Below are 22,102 nucleotides of genomic sequence, written 5' to 3' on the forward strand. Positions count from 1 at the left end.
CCACCAAGGAGGAGAGGTGCGCCTAGGAAGTGCAGCGGCGCGGACGTGCCTGGTCACAGACAGTGACACAGGATTACACAGGAGGGAAGCATTTTTTTTCACGGACAGATAGGAGGAAGGTGCGGACCAATGAATCAATGATAAAAATCATTGACATTAATCGTTATAATATTGATTAATCGCTTCAGCCCTAATTTAAAGGTACCTGCAATTATTATTTTTTCTCATACTAAGATTCCTTGATTGCTCCATCTCAGGCAATTGTCTGGCTATTTTCAACTTTGTGCCTCGGGATTCTCCAATCCAGGTATCTACAATTCTGCCTACCAAAGTCACTTTGAAGTCTAATTATGTATACCCACTGATGTATTTTTGTTCTAGACACAGACATAAACATTCAGAAGATGCGACCTCCAAGTTATAATTGTAAGTAACAACTATAGCATAAACTTACATGCTTGTACTCGCTGAGTTAGCTTATTTATGCACAGTGGAGATACCTCCAATGTTGACTCTTCCTGGACAAAAAAAGTGAAAAGTCCATTTCAACCAATGAATTCTTCCTCTGTGATATATCAGCTTAGATTTGTCTGCAAAGTTCTGGGTAGTCTATAGACATACAATTGCCTGCCATCATGTCCACAGGTTTTTCCACTAATCGTGCCTTTTGGGACATGTTTCACTGTGGAAGTGTTTTACTGTGTGGCATACATGAAGTTGTGGGAAAATTACACTGGAGATGAAATGAAGATATAATAGGACTGACTGATGCAATTTTTGGTCATCTCATATTCAAAATACAAATGTGAGTGCTGAGATAGAAAGCTGCGCTGTCTTCTTTTCTTTTCTATGATGTTGACATACTGAGTACATTGAGCATTGCCTGCTTGTGGGAGTGGTGTCTTCTGCAGGAGTGACGGTCTGTAGAACAGTACTGTTGGTACCTGTAAACTGGGTTACTGCTGTAGTGATGTGACAGATCCATTCATCTTACAGTGAGCGTTGTTTGGCCATTCTTTATTGGGATTCATTATATTCTAGTAATTCCCTACCTGCTGCACTTGGGTGGTGTGATTTGCTGACTTGCTCAGATTAGAAGATTAGAGGTCTCTCTGTGATTCATGTCTGCTGCTGACATCAATCGGTTTCTCACAAGATTATTTTCTTCCTTTTGACTCTCCATTGGGACCTATATCACTATTTATGTGACTTTAAATTTTCTGGTATTTTATCAAATTGGTTGTAAACCTTTACAACCAATTTAGGCTTACCTGTAAATCCAAGAAATATCTCCTAAACCTATACGGTTTAGGAGATATTTACCCGAAGACAGCCACCGCTGTCTATGGCGCATGGGGGCAGGCCGCAGATCGCGGCGATATGCCACGAGTGTCGGCTCCCGTGCGCATGCGCGGGAGTGCCGTCATCCCGGCTCCGGCGGATCACAGCGCCGGAGCAGCGAGACCCGGAAGTCGCTCCGGGATACATGGCAGCGGCGAAGAGGAAGATGGAGGACTGCTTCGGGGGCTTCATTCTCAGATAAGATATTCATAATGAGCTAGTATGCTATGCATACTAGCTCATTATGCCTTTGCCTTACAGGGTGTGTTTTTTTTGTTTTTTTTGGCTTTACTTCCTCTTTAATTTATGCATGGAGATGTACAGTATATATATTTTTTATGTGACATATTAAATATATTGGTAAATATTGTGTAAACATGTCATGCTGTCACCTTTATATCCATTTTTAATGACCATTATTCACTTAGTTACCGTATATACTCGTGTATAAGCCATGTATATGAGTTTTTCGGCACATTTTTTATGCTGAAAAAGCCCCCCTCAGCTTATACTCGAATGAGGCAGAAGGGCCTGGCTGTCTGGTGGGGATGGGAGAAGGCAGGGGAGGGTGCAGGAGAGCTCCGTGGCTGCACTGGCTTTTGGAATGTGTGAGTTTTAATTGAGCTGACATCGGGCTGTTTACCTCTGGTAAATTCCTGCATGTGCACCCCTGCACAAAAGCTGGGAATGGGACAAGAAACACTAACTAACAACTCAAGGCTGTTCTACAAGTAAGGGGGGGTTGTGTGTGTGTCTGTGTACATGTGTGTGTCTGTTTACATGTGTGTGTCTGTGTACATGTGTGTGCCTGTGTAATTTACCAGTAGCTGCTGCATTTCCCATCCTAGGCTTATACTCGAGTCAATAAGCTTTCACAATTTTTTGTGGTAAAATTAGGTGCCTTGGCTTTTATTTGGGTCGGCTTATACTCAAGTATATACAGTATTTTAGCACTGCACTTTAGTTTGAATTTAGCTATACTCTGTATCTAGGTATAGTGTCAGCCCCGTTACATTGTTTCACAATTAGGCCCCAGCACATTATTTTATCTTTTTTTCTAAAAATTAGCAGTTAACCCATGTAGTGCAGGCACATCCACACTGCATAGAAAAGAAAAACTTTTTCCTGCACTTTGTCTTTCTTACTTTTTGTGAATTTGTTGCAAAGTTTCTTACTTGGAGATCCACCAGTAACAGCACTTCCTGTTGGGGACTTATAATGCTAATCTACTTTCTTGCTATTAGCAGCAGCGAGATCCACCTTTTGTAAAAACTTCTTCAGTTAGCAATTGGTCTGCCCATTTGACAACCCTGATAGGCACTCTAATAGTCAAATGAAGAAGTGTGTGTGGGTAAAAATGTTGCCGTCAATTGAAAGACAGTGGCTTTATAGCAGATTCAATTGTATGATGTAAGGAACTTTGGGAAACATACTGAAAAATCTATATTTGGTTTACCTATGCTTTAACAACTTGCCTAAACTATGCATTTATAGAAGGTACAAACATCAATATTGGAATTTAAATGAAAAATTTCAAATAAGTAATAAAAATTAAAGGCTTAGTTTTGTATTTTTTTTTTTTTAATCAGCAAGGGGACAATATTTATAGTCAATGCAGTGTTCTTTGTGCCGACGACAGCGATTTTAGTTAAAAATCTAAATTCTCTAATCTCTCCTTCCCCATAGCTGCAGGGGTTATTGCAAGGGCTGGACCTGTCACAAGCACATGTGGAGAGAGGGAGCTATGCCCATCCTTTCTCTCTCCTCCATTTAAAAAACCTGTACTATAGCCATCTATGAGTGTGAGTGATTTTCATTCATGAAATCTAAAGTGCAGCTTCAATGAATAGAAGAGGGGGGTTTAAAGGTGAGGCATAGTTGGCACTTTTGACAAGTGCCTGTGCTTGGCTCGTATAAACCCCCGCAGCACTAGAAGATTATGGCGGTACGGGTAGCAGAGGATCAGAGGACTTCAAATTTTAACAAAACCACAGCCGACATGCACTTTGCATTGATTGTAAGTACAATCCTTTGTGCTAATTTTTCTTTAAGCTTTGACTAAAAATAGGCTTTAAATACATTACAGTTAACAAGCAACTCTCACTGATTATAAACACGAGTAAAACCGTTTTAATTCAAAACATAAAACCTTATAAAGCAACTTTATAGGGCATATTTATCACTGATTCTCCGTTTGCACCACACTTATTCATTTTCCAAGAAGATTCTGAATACTAACATATGTACTTCAGGATTTTAGGTTCAATTGTAAGGAAAATGTGGGAATTGACGAGGGAGTGGGATTAATCACATTGGGTCTTCCACAGGATTCAATGGAGCATTACTGGTAAAATTCATGATTTACCACCTGAAAAGAGTAATGTTTCTGAGACCCCAACTACCAGTTTAACCCTTTCATGACTAAGCCCATTTCTGACATTTGGTGTTGACAAGTTAAAATCCCTATTTTTTGGTAGAAAATTACTTAGAACCGCCAAACATTTTATTATATATATATATATATATATATATATATATATATATATATATATATATATATATATATATTTTTAGCAGAGAATCTAGAGAATAAAATGGCGATTGTTGCAATATTTTATGTCACACGGTATTTGTGCAGCGGTGTTTTAAACGCAAGGAGCTCGCAGTGATGGGGGAGCTTTGAATTTTTTTTTTTATTATTAAATTGTGTTTTAAAAAAAAAAAAAAATGATCACTTTTATTGCTGTCACAAGGAATGTAAACATCCCTTGTGACAGTAATAGGTGGTGACAGGTACTCTTTATGGAGGGATCGGGGGTCTAAAAGACCCCAAACCCCTCCTGTGCACTTCAAAGTATTCAGATCACCGAAAATGGTGTATCTGAATACTGTATATTTTTTAAAATCCAGCGTCATTGGCAGCCGAGTAAACAGGAAGTGATGTTGTGACATTGCTTCCGTGTTTACACCCAGGAGACTTGAACAAAGCCGTTTCCAGCTTCGTGCCAGTCTGTCCTTAGCCACCAGAAGCGGCGTATTGTCAATCGGCAGGAGGCGGCGGGAGGGGGGGTGCTCCCTCCTGCTTTTAGCCGCATCGGTTGTTATCCCTGAATAGCCAATCGCCCCCTCTAAAAAAAACGGTACTGGGATGATGCCTGCAGCTGCAGGCATCGTTCGGGTATAACCCCTGAAAGCCGAGTACGCACATCTGTGTATGCTCGGTGGGAAGGGGTTAAAAAAGGAAAATGTATTTGTAATTGTGAATGCAATTTATAATTACACAGAAAAATCCAACGGCATTTGGCAGCAAATGATTGCCTAACTGGTAGCTTTCCATTTGATAAATATGCCCCTCATTTACGTTTCAATTAATATGTGTAGATCAGTATGTGTCTTCATTTATATTAATTTTCTTTCGCACAACATAGTTTTGTAACCATTTCTCCCAGTCACTTACTATTGACATCAGAGTTAAAATGTAGTGCTGTAAATTTCGGCCGTGATGTCGAACCATTTTTACGTCTGCTGTAACCATCAGTTCCACATATCTGGGATAAGATATAAAGCGTTTTCTTCTGACGTGCATCCTGTTTACATCCTCTTCTTTTGTAGAATTTTGTAGTAAAGACAGAGAATGTTCCAAATTTGTAAACATGGAAATATCTTGTCCTAAGTTACTTGAAACATGAACAGGCACCACATCGGTCTTCATCTCAGACTCTGCAAATAAATCATAAGATAGCATTATAATATACTGACCTGTTTAGCAAAATATATTTAAAAAACTTGGATGCCTTGTTTGCAAAAAAAATAAAAGTTACAAATAATTTCAAATGCTTTGTATATGGAGATTTAGCCATGCCCTGAACACTATACACAAATCAGTTACCAAACTATCATACCAGTTTGTATCTTAAGTGTCCTGTATTACTTGGATTCAACTCCCATGTGCAGGAGGAAAGCTTTACACTCCACCACATTTTTCACAAAGTATAAGCATACTTTTCTTTTGGCTGGGATTTTTATATACCTTCATGTAAAAGCCAAACTTTTAAAATATTCCATATTTAATGGCTTGGCAGTATCTTGTTTATGTTATCATTCCTAATCCAACTATACAACTAAAGTTTTCCTAAATCAAATGGGTCATTACAGTCATTATTCATATGCTAAGGTAGGACAAGACCCCTTGAATGAACTAAATCAGCAGAATGTTTGCATGTGAGGCAGTGAATAGTAAAAAGAACATAAAGAAGAATAGAGGGAAACAAATGTGGGTTAATTGTATGGGAAGTGCTCTACTTGGTGTCCACATAATTATGTACCTTAAAGTGGTTGTAAACCTCTAAAATGTAAAATGAACAAAACATATCCTTCTATAGGGTGTACTTGCCTCTATCCAAATCACCTAGTCAGCCTCTGTCTCTCTCTCTCATTCCTCTTCTGTCGGCACAAGTCACTTCTGACAGTCTATGCCAACATTAGACAATCCTGGGGAATGGCTTCACCCCCCCCCCCACCTTCCAACACACAGCAGGTAAATGACAGCCTCAACTGTGCCCATTTCCCCATGAGACTGTGTAGAGGGGTATGTATTAATTCTCTCCACTCACATCTCAGATTACACGCAGCTCTCTGCTGTGCAGTGTGTGACATGAGATTCCCGCCTTCTAAAAGTGGTTCTAAAGGCAAAAAGTTTTTCATCTTAACACATTCCCTGCTCCCTGTGCAGCTCCACATGATGTGTAGTACAACTAATACTAGTTAGGCCTTGCTAGTTAATTTCTTTAAAATTTGATTATTTCGTTAATTTCTTTGTTTAACTGTGGCTTGTTTTATTTCCCTCTATTTGAGTATAAACTTTTGTTTTTAAATCTTTTGATCCTTATAGTGTTAAGCTATGTGGAGTTTTCTTTCTTCTTGACATACCAAAATACTTCATTGGAGATGGAATGGTGAAGAGCATGATCAGGATTGCCCATTAGATCTTCGCCCATTAGGGCACAGCACTTTAGATCATCTGTAGTAAAGAGGACTTTGGATCTGCAATGAGGCATGTTGCTTGTGGTGCTGGATACTCAATGCTAGGTGGGTGTATATAATGTTATGGTTGATCAATGTGTATGTATATAAATATATATATATATATATATATATATATATATATATATATATATATATATATATATATATATATATATATATATATATATATATATATATTGTATCCACAAAAAGTCCCTTAAAAGCTTCTAAAAGTCAGTCAAGAACCTTTACCACTAAATAATGGCCTAGTGCTTAGGGGACCATGTCCTCTATATTTATATATTTATTGGGTCTAATGCCTGTATATTCCCATGCTAGACCACTGTATAATCCTGTCCCATAAAATAAAATAAATAAAAGTTAATTAAAGACCAATTTGTTAGTGTTTTTATTTATATCAAGCCATTTCTGTAACCCTTATACTTGGGTGTATTTATGGCTATACAAATAGATTAAGGTCTTTTACTAAATTGTAATTTATAACTCTTTTTTTTACTTTTGTGTTCTACTTTTCATTGAGGAGTATTTGAGCCCCGGTCTAACGAGATCACGAGGAACAAATCTTTCTTCTCCTCAGTTCCACTACACATTGTGGTTGTTCACCACAAGTCCATTCACTTCTGTTCTCAGTCAGAGAGGAACAGTATAATTTTAAATAAACATGCTCTCCTCTGTGAACTTTATATGCAGTGAATAGCTAGTTAACTTAGTTAGCTAGTTAATAAACTGAAAGCCTTAGAGCTTTTGCATGGTTTCCTCTCTTCACTACTTGCTTCAAATGATTTGTTGTGGATTAAACAGACGGTATCACTAGCATGAGCAAAGCACAAGTTCACTTGAAGGTTGCTTCTTCACACCCCTAAAATTTTTACAATACACTACAATCCTTGACAGCAATTGGCAGCAGTCATTTCCAATCTACTGGTACTGGTAGGAGTGATTCTATTATCTACTTCACATTACTGTAACTAACATCTCCATGCAGTGTTGTTAAGACCCAACTCCAACCAAAGCCTGTTTTTAGAATTGGATCAGATTCACTGATTGTGAATAGCAGGCAAAGCACATACTGCACATCAATAACTGACATCTGACTGCAGTAGAGCATGTCTGTTACATTATGTCAAATACGCCTAAGTGATAACTGTTAAACATTTGCTTAAAATAAGTTAAACATTATATTGGGAATGTATTAAAAAAAAAAGCAGAGAACTGGGGTGAAGACTGCTATCCATCTAATGTTTGTACAATTATCCCTGCGGAGACCCATTGCAGATGATATATGAAATTACAAATCCTGAGTTCAAGTAAAACCTCAGATAGGGCAAAGGTCCACCATGTAAAAATTAATTGGGTTTACAAACAAGCATGGGATTTCTCAAGTATCCTATAAATCCATCCTAAAATTCCACCCATGTGAAGAATATATGTATGTAATAAATTGTATTCAGATAATGGGATAAATATATATGCTACTAGCTCATAAAATTTTACTTCTGGTCTTGCACTAGATTATATTATAGGCTGGGGAACTGTATATCGAAGGCAATTGCCTGTAAAAGGGCATGTTTACTAGGTACAGTAGCTAACCAGCTTTGGAAACTACAAAATGGTAACTATGTATTGTGGCCGCTAAATGTTAGAACTCAGTGTGGAAGAGAAACTGCAAATGACATGTTATGTTGTAAATCTAAAAAAAAAAAAAAAAAAAAAAAAGGAGAGAATATCCTTAGTCTGTTATTCCTAAAATATTGTAGGAAAGGTCAGAAACCACCACACTTGCAAACTAGAATCAGAGAGTATCTTTAAACGAACATACATTTTTTTTTCAGTTTTGGAAAGAGAATGGAAGGGTTAGGGTTATAACCTCTATCAGGTTTTTACTGTTACTGTTTTTGTCTTGCAAACAGCAAGGAATTGTCGGCCAACAAACATGTCGGCCAACCAACGTACTACCTGGTTTTATCAGCTCTTTAGCACCACCCTTTGGGCTCCTTCTGCTAATTTCATGTTATTAGAAGTTTTGTGATTGTTGATTCGCACTTTTCATTTTGTGTTTTTCATTTTGCGATTTTCATTTTGTGCTTTTCAGTTTGTTTCTGTTAACCAGTTGCGGAATCGGAGGAGATAACGTGTTATTTATTATTGGCCTTGGAGTTATTGCTTTGAACCAAGGCCAGTCCAGGAACAGAAGGAGGAGTTCTTGGACCAAAAATTGGTTGCTTTATTAATTGTGACCAATTACTTCATATGCCTTTGCTGCGGGAACTCCAGGAGAATAATCCAGATGATTTTCGGAATTATCTCCAGATGATGGACCCCTGCTTTCACCAACTCTTGGTATTGTTGATCCTCTATATTAAGAAGCAGGACACATGCATGAGGCTTTTATTTTATTTTTTGGTTGAATAATAGTGATTTGATTTGTTATATTTTCTATATTTTTGGATGCAAAGAATGCACTTTTTGGTTAAGTTCTATTGGCAGATAGCATGTCTAATTTTATTTGTTTTCTTTTTTTAATGCACAATAAAAAAATCGTGGAAAATAATACTTTTTTACTTCAAATAACAGTTTGGGAGTAGGCAGTTAAATTTAAAAAAATACAACGTAAAATAGACAAGGCACGCCAACATAATTGTATCTTTGATCTTAAAAACTATGGGATAATGTTGTTGTGGTAACTTGCCCAAGTCAGAAGAAGTCAGTAGAAGACCCCTGGGGCTGTCTACTACTTTAAAAACCTGTGTAGTGTGTTTTTTTATTGGCAATTTTTTCCCCCCAGGTGAATGGGTAGGGGTATGATGTACCCCATACTCATTCACATAGGGTGGGGGGGTCGGGATCTGGGGGCCTCCTTATTAAAGGGGGCTCCCGGATTCCGATAAGCCCCCCACCCGCAGACACCAACAACCAACGGCCAGGGTTGTCGGGAAGAGGCCCTTGTCCTCATCAACATGGGGACAAGGTGCTTTGGGGTGGGGGGCCACAGAACGCCCCCCTTCCCCAAAGCGCCCACCCCCCCATGTTGAGGGCATGCGGCTTGGTACAGTTCAGGAGGGGGCGCGCTCGCTCATCCCCACCCCCTTTCCTGACCGGCCGGGCTGCGTGCTCGGATAAGGGTCTGGTATGGATTTTGGGGGGACCCCCATGCCGTTTTTTTGGAGTAGGGGGTTACCCTTAAAATCCATACCAGACCTAAGTGCCTGGTGTACAGTACCCTGTAGCTGAGAACCAGCGTGATAGGATCGCTCTGGAAACATTCTCGCGGGCAAGCATAAAGACGAGCAGACTTCCCATCAGGAACTGGGTCTGGTGGACATTAGGCGGAAAATCCACTGGAGCCCACACACTATCGGACTCTGGTCTGCTGGACAATCCAATCGTGTATATGTGGCTTAAAACAAAAACACTTCCAATAGGAGCACCTATTCCATGGACAACTGTCCAAGAGGGGCTCTCCTCTTACTTTGCAGATATGTTCAATTATTACCTGTGGTGTCCTCAGGAAATCTACCAAAAAGAAACAAAACAGCAAAAAACCTGACTCTTCAAAAACATGTATACATGCGTAAGGCAATAAAGCATTAAATAAGGCTCAGGACAGTGGTTCCAACCCTAACTTCCCAAGAACCTAATGTTTTATATATTTTAGAAAAACAAAAATCAAAATCACTGCCAGTAACTTGCTGCAATTTACTGTTTTACCTGTTATTCTGGTAGGAGATGTGGGAAACATAAATCTAAAAAAAAGAAACATTCAGAAATGTGCTGCACTCCTGCTATATTCAACAGATGGAAATACATGAAGTTCACAAGAAGCTGCAGCCCTTTCCCACAGCACAGTTTTTAGAACATTACATCATGTGTACTATAAAGAATAAAAAGTATAAATGTCTGGCATGGAACCAGCTGTCAGTTTTAAACAGAACCATACGTTATCATCAGCTGTGCAGTGTCAGAATTTTTTAAATACCCTTAGCAGTGGCTACATGGAATGTAACCAAAAGAGTTACTAAAATAAGGTGAACAAAGACTTGATGAAATTATCCCTGTTTCTAAAAAGTCAGTAATTTTTGAATATGTGTATAAAAATGATTAGTTTAGTTTCTAAATAGTAAGAACAAAAAAATAATAATTGCCTGCTTTAAATTTATATGCTGTGCATGTAGTTTTCATGAATTAGCTTAATAGATCACAAACCATTATAAGCAGCCTTTGTACTCAGGTGAAATAAGCCAGTGTTTATTTTGTGTATAGACTGGAAATCTAAGCAAAAAGAGAGTTTTAAGTAAAGTTCAATTAAAAGAAACTACATACTAAACTAATTATATGCAATATACCTATAATTAAATGTGATAAGCGAGTCTTTTGTTTTAGCAGCACGGAATGTTGGTCACACGAACTAGCTCTATCTATAACTAAGTTACAGATTGAAATGACAAATGTGTGGCTAACATGCTGGTATGATGAGCAGTGGTCTCAGTTTCCTGCCAAATTCAAGGTATTCTGTAACAGGACGCGTGCAGGCACAAGATCAAGACTAGAGATGTAGAAATAGTTCAAGTTACTACATAGCATTAAGCAGCCTAAAAGCATGGCAGAACTACATTTAGTATCTGAAAAAAATTACACTGTGGGTCCATTCAGATTTTGCCAATACGCTGGGGTGTGTTACTGCATGCATAATAATGAGTAATAGTTTGTATTTCAATCTTTTTATTAACCCCTTGCCGACCGCCCTATAGCACTTTTACTGCTATAGGGGAGCAGCTGTGGGCAGAATCACGTATATTTACATAATTTTGCATCTCCGCCTGCAGGGGGTGCAAGCATGTGCTGTCAACTGGCTGCCTCTGCTGAGATGATTCACAGCAGAAGCTGATCTGTGGGTCCTGAGGACTTGATGTCCTCTGGCACCTGCCGATGCTTAGTAAAACACAAAGACCTGAGATATGCAAAAAAAGGCTTATCTCGGTTTTGACAAGGGGGAAGGGATGATCCTGTGTCTCTGCAAAGCAGAAACTAGCATAGATGTCTTCCCCTAGTAAAAGCACCAAACTGTGTAAAAAAACACTGGCTGGACACAAAGTTTACCCCTTGATTGCCATGGATGTTTAGCCCATTCCCAGTCAGTGTCATTAGTACAGTTACAGTGCATATTTTTTAGCACTGATCAATGTAATAGTGTCACTGGTTCCCGCAAAATATCAAAAGTGTCAGTTATTGTCCGACAGTCCGCTACAATATCGCAGTCCCACTGTAAGTCGCCAATCACCACCATTGTTAGTGTATTTAAAAAAATCCATAAATATATCCCATAGTTTGTAGACACTATAATGTTTGTGTAAACCAATCAATATACCCTTATTGAGATTTTGTTTACCGAAAACATGTAGCAGACTAAATATTGGCCTAAATTTATGAAGACATTTGTTTTTTTTTATTTTTCTAATGGATATGTTTTATAGCAGAAAGCAAAAAATATTGTGGTTTCTTTTTAAAATTGCTGGTCCTTTTTTATAGTGCAAAAAAAACAAAAAACACAGTGATGTTCAAATATCACCAAAAGTAAGCTCCATTTTTGGGGGAGAAAATTACATAAATTTTATTTGGGTACAGTGTTGCACGATCATGCAGTTGTCAGTTAAAGTAACGCAGTGCCGAATCAAGAAAATGGCCTGGTCATGAAGGGGGCTAAATCTTCCAGAGGTCAAATTGTAAAGGTAACAAAAGTACAATAATAGAAAACATAATGTGGTAAATAACAAGTGTCTCTCAGGTTCTCATACAAGTAAAACATACGTTTAATTTGTGATGCGTGGAAAAGTGATCAAAAAATCATTATAACACATAGAGATAGCAACCAGAGGTCCCTCTGGTAGGACTCATTAGGTAAAGAGATGGCCGGCAACCACTATCACTGACCTATAGATAACACTAATCCACGTTGAACCGAAACAGAGTGAGAGAATGCTTTGGCATCCACGCAAATCAGTGTAATGGAAACCGTAATTTAATGGTACAGAAAATAGGAGGGAGGTGGTGGCATGGGGTGACCAAAGGGAAAGCAAATATTTGAACACATGAGAATATGACCATAGAAGCAGCCAAGTAGAGAAAGACAAATACACCTAGAAGTAAGAATAAGACCGAGAATTGAAAGTAAGAAGCAAGAAAATAGAAGAAAAAAATGGAGTATAAGAGGGTCAACCAAGGGCTCAGTAAGGGACAGACAGGTATTGAATCAATGGGTCCCACAATTTATCAGGACCTCCACAGGTAATTTTTGGAAAAGGGCTAATTCCGGGGATGTAGAAATATTCACTCCCATCACCGAATGAATGAATCCGCATCCACAATCTGGATACTATAATGTGTGATATTTTGCCTGTTAATTGTGCATTGTGGTAAGGCAGCCCAATCAAAATTATATAATTTTGAATGGGCTGCTCATGCACTGCACTGCATATTTTAATAACCATGCACCTTTTTTCTTCTTTTTTAACACAACCCACAATGAAAAGATGGTATGCTGTGGAGCTCTAAAATGCATGTATGTTTTTATGAAGCTAAACCCCCCATATTTCCTGTTACTGTGTCCTTTTGTAATTTTCTGTATAAATGCACATGGGGCAAAAAAAGTCAAATGTTATTAGGCCATTTCCTGTGCTGGACAAATGTTTTTAATTGATTTAATACCTTCCCACCCAAGCTATAGTAAGATGATGTTATGGGGGGACATATGACGTCCACCCCAGAAAGCGCCTCGCCTGTGGCACAAAAAAAAAGATCAGTGTACCGGCCCACTGCCAATCACAGCAGATCACGAGACAATTGTACATAATGGATGACTTCCTTTCATGCCATTCATTTTGTATTATTGTATTGATCTCTGTCATTGGTCACAGTGATCACATGGTTCAGACAGACAAGGTACAGAATATCTGTGGCCATTCACAGCTAATCACAACAGTAAGCACTGAATGAATTGTTTTCAATCAGAAAAAAATGGCTGCTTATAACAAGTGAAATTCACTGCTATAAGCAATTATAGTGTGTAAACCAAAAAATCCTGATCACCTCCACAGAATAGTAGTATTACTAGGGTAACACTGTATAGCTCTGGTTACAGTACTGTATGTAAATAAATTGTAACAAAAGAAAAAATTATGTAATAAAAAGAAAAAATTCAATTCAATTGTTTATCTTTAAATACTGTCACCAGTCACTGTCCCTGATCACTGCCACACCAGTTATATGATGATGCTGTACTGCACTGGTGACACTATGTACACTACACTTTTCATTTCTTAATTTTCCCAAAAATTTGGACAAAAAAATACAAATTTAAAAAACTTGCCATGCCTCTTACTAAATACCTTGGACTACTTTCCAAAAAGGGGTCATTTAGGGGATATTTATACTTTCCTGGCATTTTTGGGCCTCAAAAAATTAAGCTGTCAGTACATCAGGATTGATAGATTTTGAGATATTTACAGGTGCATCTCATAAAATCATCAAAAAGTTCATTTATTTCAGTAATTCAATTCAAAAAGTGAAACTTGTGAATTTTATATAGATGCACTACACATAGAGTGATATATTTCAAGCATTTGTTTCTTTTAATTTTGATAAATATGACTTAGAGCTAGTGAAAACCCAAAATTTTGTATCTCAGAAAATTTGAATATCACATAAGACCAATAAAAAAAAGGATTTTTAATACAGAAATATTGGCTTACAGAGAAGTGTATCCATGTACAGTATAGTATGCACTCAATACTTGGTCGGGGCTCCTTTTGCATGAATTACTGCATCAATGCGGTGTGGCATGGAGGCAAACAGCTTGTGGCACTGCTGAGGTGATAATGGAAGCCTGGGTTGCTTTGCTAGTGGCCTTCAGCTCATCTGCATTGTTGGGTCTGGTGTCTCTCATCTTCCTCTTGACGATAACCCACATATTCTTTAGGAGGTTTAGGTCAGGCGAGTTTGCTGGCCAATCAAGCACAGTGATACCATGATCATTAAACCAGGTATTGTTACTTTTGGCAGTGTGGGCAGGTATCAAGTCCTGCTAGAAAATGAAATAAGCATCCCAATTAAGCTGGTCATCAGAAGGAAGCATGAAGTGCTCTAGAATTTCCTGCTAGAGGGCTGCGCTGACTTTGGATAAAACACAGTGGACCAACGCAATGAAATCATCACTGACTGTGGAAAATTTTGCATTTCATTTGGAAATCAAGGTCCCAGAGTCTGGAGGAAGAGTGGAGTGGCACAGAATCCAAGTTGCATGAGGTGCAGTGTGAAGTTTCCACAGTCAGTGCTGCTGGTGTTGGTCCACTGTGTTTTATCAAGTCCAAAGTCAGCTCAGCCCTCTAGCAGGAAATTCTAGAGCACTTCATGCTTCGCTCTGCTGACCAGCTTTATGGAGATGCTGATTTTATTTTCCAGCAGGACTTGGCACCTGCCCACACTGCTAAAACTACCAATAACCGGTTTAATATTTCTATACAGTATATATAAGTTTTACAGCCATCTTTATCACACCTTTCACACCTTGACAACGCTTATACTAAACTGTAAGGTCAGCTGGCTTACCAGACAGACTAGTAACATGATGCTCTTAGGCCCCTACTGCCCCTACGTTTCCAGTGAAAATATAAGAGTATGGAAGCTTTTTGAAGATCCCTCGTGTATATATATATATATATATATATATATATATATATATATATATATATATATATATATATTGTAATATTTGGGGGTTATTTTAGCTTAAAGGTAGAGCTTACCAGTGAGGTGAGTCCACGCCAGATATGCCGTTTTAAGGGCTTGTAGGCCCACTTTTATTAAAGAAAGAAAAGTCCGATAACAAAATAGTTGCCCACACAGGGGTTTCAGCTTTCCACAGCAATAATGTACGTAGAACCAAAAATACCAAGCCACCTGGCTCTCTTTAGCAGCAATGCTGCTCAGACTTCTGCTGCAGCCCTCTTGGCTCTTTAACAGAGTTCCTGTACACCCAGTACCTCAGCACTCTTTACTAGCTTCTTTTTCAGCCCACAAGCTTGGACCCTCTGTCTGCTCTGACAGACCAACCTGTGCAGACATGCACACTTCTTCTCCCTTACTCGCCTGGACTCCTCGGGAGGGTGGAGCCCAGAACCATGGTGTTGGCTTTGTTTTAAGCCCAAGACCCACCTGTGCAATCATCCAGCCAGACTGCTGGCTGGTCCCAAAACCCGGTCCCAGGATTGGAGATTCCGTACTACCACAATATATATACATACACACACACACACTGTATGTAGAGTGGCAAAAGCACTCCCTAGTATTTTTGTTCAGCATAAGATGTTTTTCTTGCCCTTAGACTCAAAATGATAAAATCAGTCTCTTACTGGATTGTGTAGTGTCTACTGTATCAAATACAGTATTTAATATTAATATTTATTTATTTACATTTAGCACAGGTACAACAAAATAATCAAAGTGTATCCTGCTGCGAATCCTGCACTGGGCTATCATATGCATTGGAATCTCAGGTCCAGAATACAGATGGCTTAGCTTTACCTTGGTTCCTTCTAATAAAAGATTAACATGGCTTGAAAGTTTCATTCAGTAAACAGAGAGCCTACGAATGATAGCTAAAAAGACACAATAAATACACAGCCAAGGCAGACAGGATTTTGACAACCATCCAGAGTAGTCTTTCACCAGATTCTCAAATTTCATTCACAGCAGTTGAACGACAATGCAGTATGGGTATTCATGTAGATGAACCCTGAGTTTCAATTGTTTCTATTTAAATCTAAGTATTATACCGGTAGTCCAAAAGTATCTTGAATTGGTCAGATAGGAGTTAAAATAGGAAAGAAAACTTTGCTATCCAGCACTCAGTATCCTAAGTTTCCCATAATGTAAATATAGTGTCTATGAAAAATAATTTACCTTCTTGGAAGTGTTCAAGTTTTAATGCCATAGAACATTAAATCACAGTGGATATAATTTTATTTTCACTGATCAAGAGGAGGTTCATTCATATCAAAGTGAAAAAAGATCTCTGAAAATGTATTTCACAGTCCTTTAAAGCGGACGTTCAATCTTCAGATCCGTTTTAGTTCCTTCCTATTCCACAAAATAAACAGCCATTTTTTTTGTTTGTTTACTTTTTTTTACTATTTTTCTCCTAATAAAGAATAAGGCATCCCTGCTATAGCCGTATACTAGGATTTGCATGTCACATATACCCTTTAATCTACAACAGCAGGAAAACACAGCAGCCGGTGAGTGGAGCTGACATGAGTCATCTGAATAGAGGACAACCATGGATAACAGGTAAGCAAGATTAAGAAAAAAAATAACAGAAGGGTGAGTGAGATTCCTCTTTATGTCAGTAATTAATAAATGCGCCTTTTGACAAAAAATGACCGCCTTGATTTTACATGGGTTATTAAGCTTAGCACATCGGGACACTGTAGTTTTTCCCTATATTAATTTCAAGTCCAGCCTCAAACTCTGTATTGAATTGCGATCTTTACTCTGATTTAGTCATTCTAGGACAAGGCTTGGGTTTCCTGCAGATGGCATCTGATTTTTTTTTCCTCACAAGCCTTTCAGAGTGGAGTGCAGGGAAATAGTACCCTCCACAGTATGATACTATCACCAACATGCTTCACGGTGGGGATGACGCATTTATAAAGATTTTCCGTTTGGCCTATGTCAAACAAACTGCTTTATCTGATGGCATAGAAGCCTAATTTTGGCTTTATCTGGCCTCCTTCCAGCTGAGTAAAAATGTAAAAAATGTAAAACACATTTAAATTTTTGGTTGTAACATGAAAAAATGTGGAAAATTTCAAGGAGTATGAGTACTTTTTCAAGATACTGTGCTAACAACAGTGTTCATGGAGCACATAAAGCAAACTGTTACTTTACAAACACACAGCCGCACATCTAAACTTTGCAATATATGAATGCCAATGCGCTACAAATTCTTTTACCAGCAATGTACAGTACATTATTTTTGTTGGTTTGCTGACTTATGGCCTGCACAAGTTGGTATACAGAAAACAATGAATACAAAATTGCATTGACAAATTTTACAAGAGAACAGCATACAATTCACCTGAAGCTTTGTACTAGTTGGCTGATGCAACAAAATTTGATTTGAAAAACAGGTAAAAAAACAATAAAATGGATTTAACAGATGAAACGTATATACTTGAAAAAGAAATTAAGATGTATAGAACAACTGTTTGGTTGAAAGCTGACATAAGCACACTGGCAATGTGGTTAAAGCGGAACTTTAGTCATTTTTTCATTTGTCTATTAAATCCTCTGCCCTTGTTGTTTTAACTGAACCGAAGACCAAATCGCGGCCTTACAGAGCTGAGCCATAGAGGCCTGATGATGCACCACCCAAGAGGCACTAATCGCCCTGGATGAGTGTGCTCTAACATAAGAAGGAAGAATTTTCTTCTTTAAGCTGAAGCTTGAACAATCACTTGCCGAATCCATTTGGAAAATAGTGGATTTTGACGCTGCCTGTCCACATGGACCATCTAGCAGTACAAACAAAACGTGTGTTTTTTGCGAACCTGAGCGGTCGCCTTTAAATAGACTCTGATCACTCTTACTACATCAAGGGAATGTAGTGCCTTCTCTTCCCTAGATTGAGGCTCTGGGGAGAAAGAAGGAAGAATAATATCTTGGTTTAAATGAAAACATGTTACCACTTTTGGTAGGAATTCAGGATGAGGACATAAAACCACCTCATCCTTATGCATGATCAAATATGGCTCTTTACAAGACAGAGATGCTAGTTCCTATAATGGCAACCAGAAAGATTATCTTTCTTGTCAAAAAGAACCAAGGGAATTTCTCGTAAAGGCTCAAACGGCTGATTCTGCAAAGCCGATAAGACCAATTTTAAATCCCAAGGATTTAGAGGTGCATTGATAGGGGGATTAATCTGTGTTACCCCCTGAATAAGTTACGCACCAAGAGTGGGAAGAAACAAGCCATTGAAAAAACACTGACAAGGCCGGGATCTGGCCCTTGATAGAAGTCAAGGCCAGCTTCATTTCAGATCTCATTTGCAGGAAATCAGGGATTCTGCCTATGACATACTTCCTGGGGTGCCAACCCCTGAATCCACACCAAAAAACTCTATAGTAAATGATTCTGGAAGCCAGCTTCCCAGCATTAATTAAAGTAGAAACTACCCAAGGAGATCACCCACGATCTTTTATAAAGTGGGATTCAAAGGTCAAACCTGTTAAATTTTTCGTCTGTAAGGTAGGATGAAATACCGGACCTTTTGCGAGAAGGTCTGGCTATAATGGCAGAGTCCGAAGGACTCCTAATGCCGTCTTTATGATCTCGGTAAATCAAGATCTTCTGGGACCCACTGGGGCCACCAGAATCACCTCCTTTCATTCCTGCTTAATACTGCGGAGAAGGCACGGAAGTAGCAGAACTGGAGGAAACATATCAGTGAAAATTGATCCCATGGGAAGACTAATGCGTCTTTTTGCCTGCTAGTGGATCCCTTGTTCTCGACACAAAGTTGTTGACTTTGTTGTTGAATCTGGACGCGAATAGGTCCATGTCCGGAATACCCCATCTCTGACATATCGCTAGGAAGATGTCGGGGTGAAGAGACCATTCTCCCGGAAATGATTGTTGGCGACTCAAGTAGTCCACCTGCCAATTCTCTATTCCTGAAATGAAAATTGCCAATAGGCAAGGAATGTTGTGTTCTGCCCAAGCTAGAACATTATTCACCTCTTTTTGGGCTGCACGACTTCTCGGGCCCGCCTAATGATTGATGTAAGTCACCCCCGTGGCCTTGTCGGACTGAATCCTGACAGCACAGTCCCGTAGTCTGACTGTCCCAGATTCTAGGGCCAGACGTACTGCCCAAATCTTCCAAAATGTTGATAGGCAAGGTCCTCTAACCTGGACCATCTCCCCTGGACCGAATATTCTTCCAGGGCTGCTCCCCACCCTATAAGGCTGGCATCTGTTGTTAACACTTTCCAGAATACAGGTAGAAAAGATTTACAAGACTTACATCGGGAGCCAAGCGTACTGGAAAAAAACCAAGGCCTGAATCTTTCTATTCCAGACCAACAGGATGGTGTTTTGAAGCAGTTTTGAGTGAAAACTGCGTGTAAGGGACGGCCTCGAAGGAGGGCACCCTTTCCCCTAACAATCTCATGCACAGCCAATTGGATGGATTTTTCTTTGTTATGATAAGTTGAATTAGTCCTACAATGAAACCGATTCTTGTCTGGGGTAAGAATACCTATACGGTATCTATAACCAGCCCCAAGTACTGTAATCTCCTTGATGGTTTTAAGGAGGATTTTCCTAGGTTGAGTATCCAACCCAGAGATTCCAGGTAGTTACAGCTGTGATCAGACTCTGGTTTTGACCTGATACTGAATTATCTATTAAAGGTAGATCGTCTAAATAGGCTAGGACTGTTATGCCTTGAGCCCTTAATCTGGCTAAAGGAGGTGCCAGAATCTTTCAGAACACCCGTGGTGCTGTGGCTAAACCGAATGGCAGGGCTACAACTGAAAATAATGATTTAATATTTCAAAGCACAGAAATTTCTGGTGAGTGGGAAATATTGGCACGTGGAGATATGCATCTTTGATGTCAATTGAAGCCAAAAACTCTCCTCCTTGCAGGATGGACACAACCGATCAGATTGACTCCATGCAAAAGGATCGGATGTTTAAGTGCCGATTCAGATCGTTGAGATCTAGAATGGGTCTTACCTCTCCTGAATCAAAAACCTGTGCCTTGTTCCACTAAGGGAACCTCTGATATCACCGCTGGGATAATAGATGATCCAGAGCCAGAAAGAGAGAATTCTTTTTCTCTGGATCCTTGGGAACATTCGCCCTTCGAAAAAAAAACGAGGAGACGGAAACTCCCAGAACTCTAGTTGTAACCTAGAGAAAACTGCAGAAGCCACCCATCTGTCTTGACATTGTTCCTGCCAGATCTTTAAGAAATGCAGGAGCCTTCCCCCCACCCGAGTGAGCAGGGGCGCCCCTTTATAAGGAGGCTTTAGCATCCTGCTTTGTGGGCTTTCTGCCCCAACATCTCTTCTGACCCTGGTGCTGCCCTTGGGGTCTTCCCCTTGAACTTGATGGTTGAGGCCATCAAGACCATCTGGAGGCTGATGCCCCTGGCACAAGAGAGGCAGCATGCTTAAAGGAGAAATATTTGAACTTCTTCTTTACTGGTAAAAAGAGACCTTTTCTCATTAGAGATCCTTTGGATGTATTTTATCCAGATCATCTTCAAATAGCCATTCACCATGAAAAGGGGAAACTGGCTAGGAGCTGTTTACAGGTTTCTTCGGCTGACCAATTTCCAGCCATAGAACTCTGCGAGAATACACTAGTCCAAGCATAAGCTGTGAGGCTTAAATGATAAAATCTTTCCTAGCAGCTACTGTGAAACATAGTGCGTCTGATACGCCAGCCCATTATTGGGCCTGCTGATCAGGCAGACTCTTAAGTATCTCCACAAACTGGTCCTTAATGGACTGGGATGCACTAATTGCAGCAAGAACCGGCTGCGCTACTGAACTTGCTAAAGACATATTGCTTTTAGAAAGAAGTTCCAACTTTTTATCTGTTGGATCTTTTAACATCAGTGCATTATCCACCGGACATGTGAAATTCTTGCTCACTGAGGCAATTGCAGCATCAATTGCTGGAACCCCCCATTTTGTTTGATAGAAATCCTCTTCCATAGGATAAAGTGTGGAGAATTTCTTAGGAGGATAATATTGTGTTCCCATTCAGAATACATAAGCCTTTTTAGCCATGCATGAATAGAAAAAAAAAAAAACAGGTGGGGGAGGTTCTAATGAGAGATAATAGAGGTGGGTTCCTCGAGAGCCTGCGCTGCAGGCAGCAAAAAGGTTGAACAAACCAATTTAGTAAGGGAGTGCACAAGCAACCTGTCTTGTGATGCTACTCCTTCTATATTAGGATCCTTGGAAGAGGATAAATAAATATCTTCCAAATATTTTGAAGATCTACCTGATCCCCTGCACCTCAACAAGAGGGTCCTGAGCACTAGATGGGAATCTGCTATGTTTAGCCCCACTAAGGAGAGATATCATAGCATCAATCTTCTATCCAATTTACAAATGGTAGAAGAAAAAATCTCTTGTGAGATATATACAGGAACTGAAGTGTCTAGCGCAGCTGCAACACCAGTTCCCCCTGATGGCTCAATCTGACCAGCCGCATTCCTCTCAGAGGAGGATGACATTATTTTGGAAATGGATTTAGTTTATTGTGAAACCATTTACCCCTTTATAACCCTTAGAGGAGTTCCTGGTCCCATTACCACTCATAGCCTGAAGCATAAAGCAGAGACATTACCAGCAAAAGAATGTACACTGCTAGGCTATAGTCCAGCGCCATTAGCTGCTATTAATCCTAGCCTGGTAAAGTACAATATGTCAAAGGGAAAAGCCCGTGTCACCAACCTGAAACAAGCCATGCTCCTGCTCTGTCCCTCCACAGCCAGGCAGCAGCTTCACACACACTGCTTTAACAACTTCCTGCATGTGTGACCCCCGCACGAATTATGACCCCCCTTTCCTTTCAAAGGAAAGTGTTTTCCCGCGTGAGCGGTGTCCTGTGAAACAGCAGACATGGTGGGGAGGGGG

The 22,102-nt window shown here is 39.5% G+C and overlaps 1 protein-coding gene across 1 annotated transcript in view; it reads right to left on the reverse strand.

The window, feature by feature from the left end:
• ADAMTS20 (ADAM metallopeptidase with thrombospondin type 1 motif 20) overlaps positions 1-22,102 on the reverse strand; it is a 298,739-nt gene that overhangs the window by 226,006 nt on the left and 50,631 nt on the right. Inside the window, exon 4 of the mRNA XM_077472691.1 lies at positions 4,799-5,061. Within this exon, the coding sequence (XP_077328817.1) occupies positions 4,799-5,061 (263 nt within the window). The remainder of the gene's footprint in view (positions 1-4,798; positions 5,062-22,102) is intronic.

The sequence above is a fragment of the Lithobates pipiens genome, unplaced genomic scaffold, assembly GCF_037356315.1.
Source record: "Lithobates pipiens isolate NorthernLeopardFrog02 unplaced genomic scaffold, aLitPip1_a1.2 Scaffold_8, whole genome shotgun sequence".
Lineage (NCBI taxonomy): Eukaryota > Metazoa > Chordata > Amphibia > Anura > Ranidae > Lithobates > Lithobates pipiens.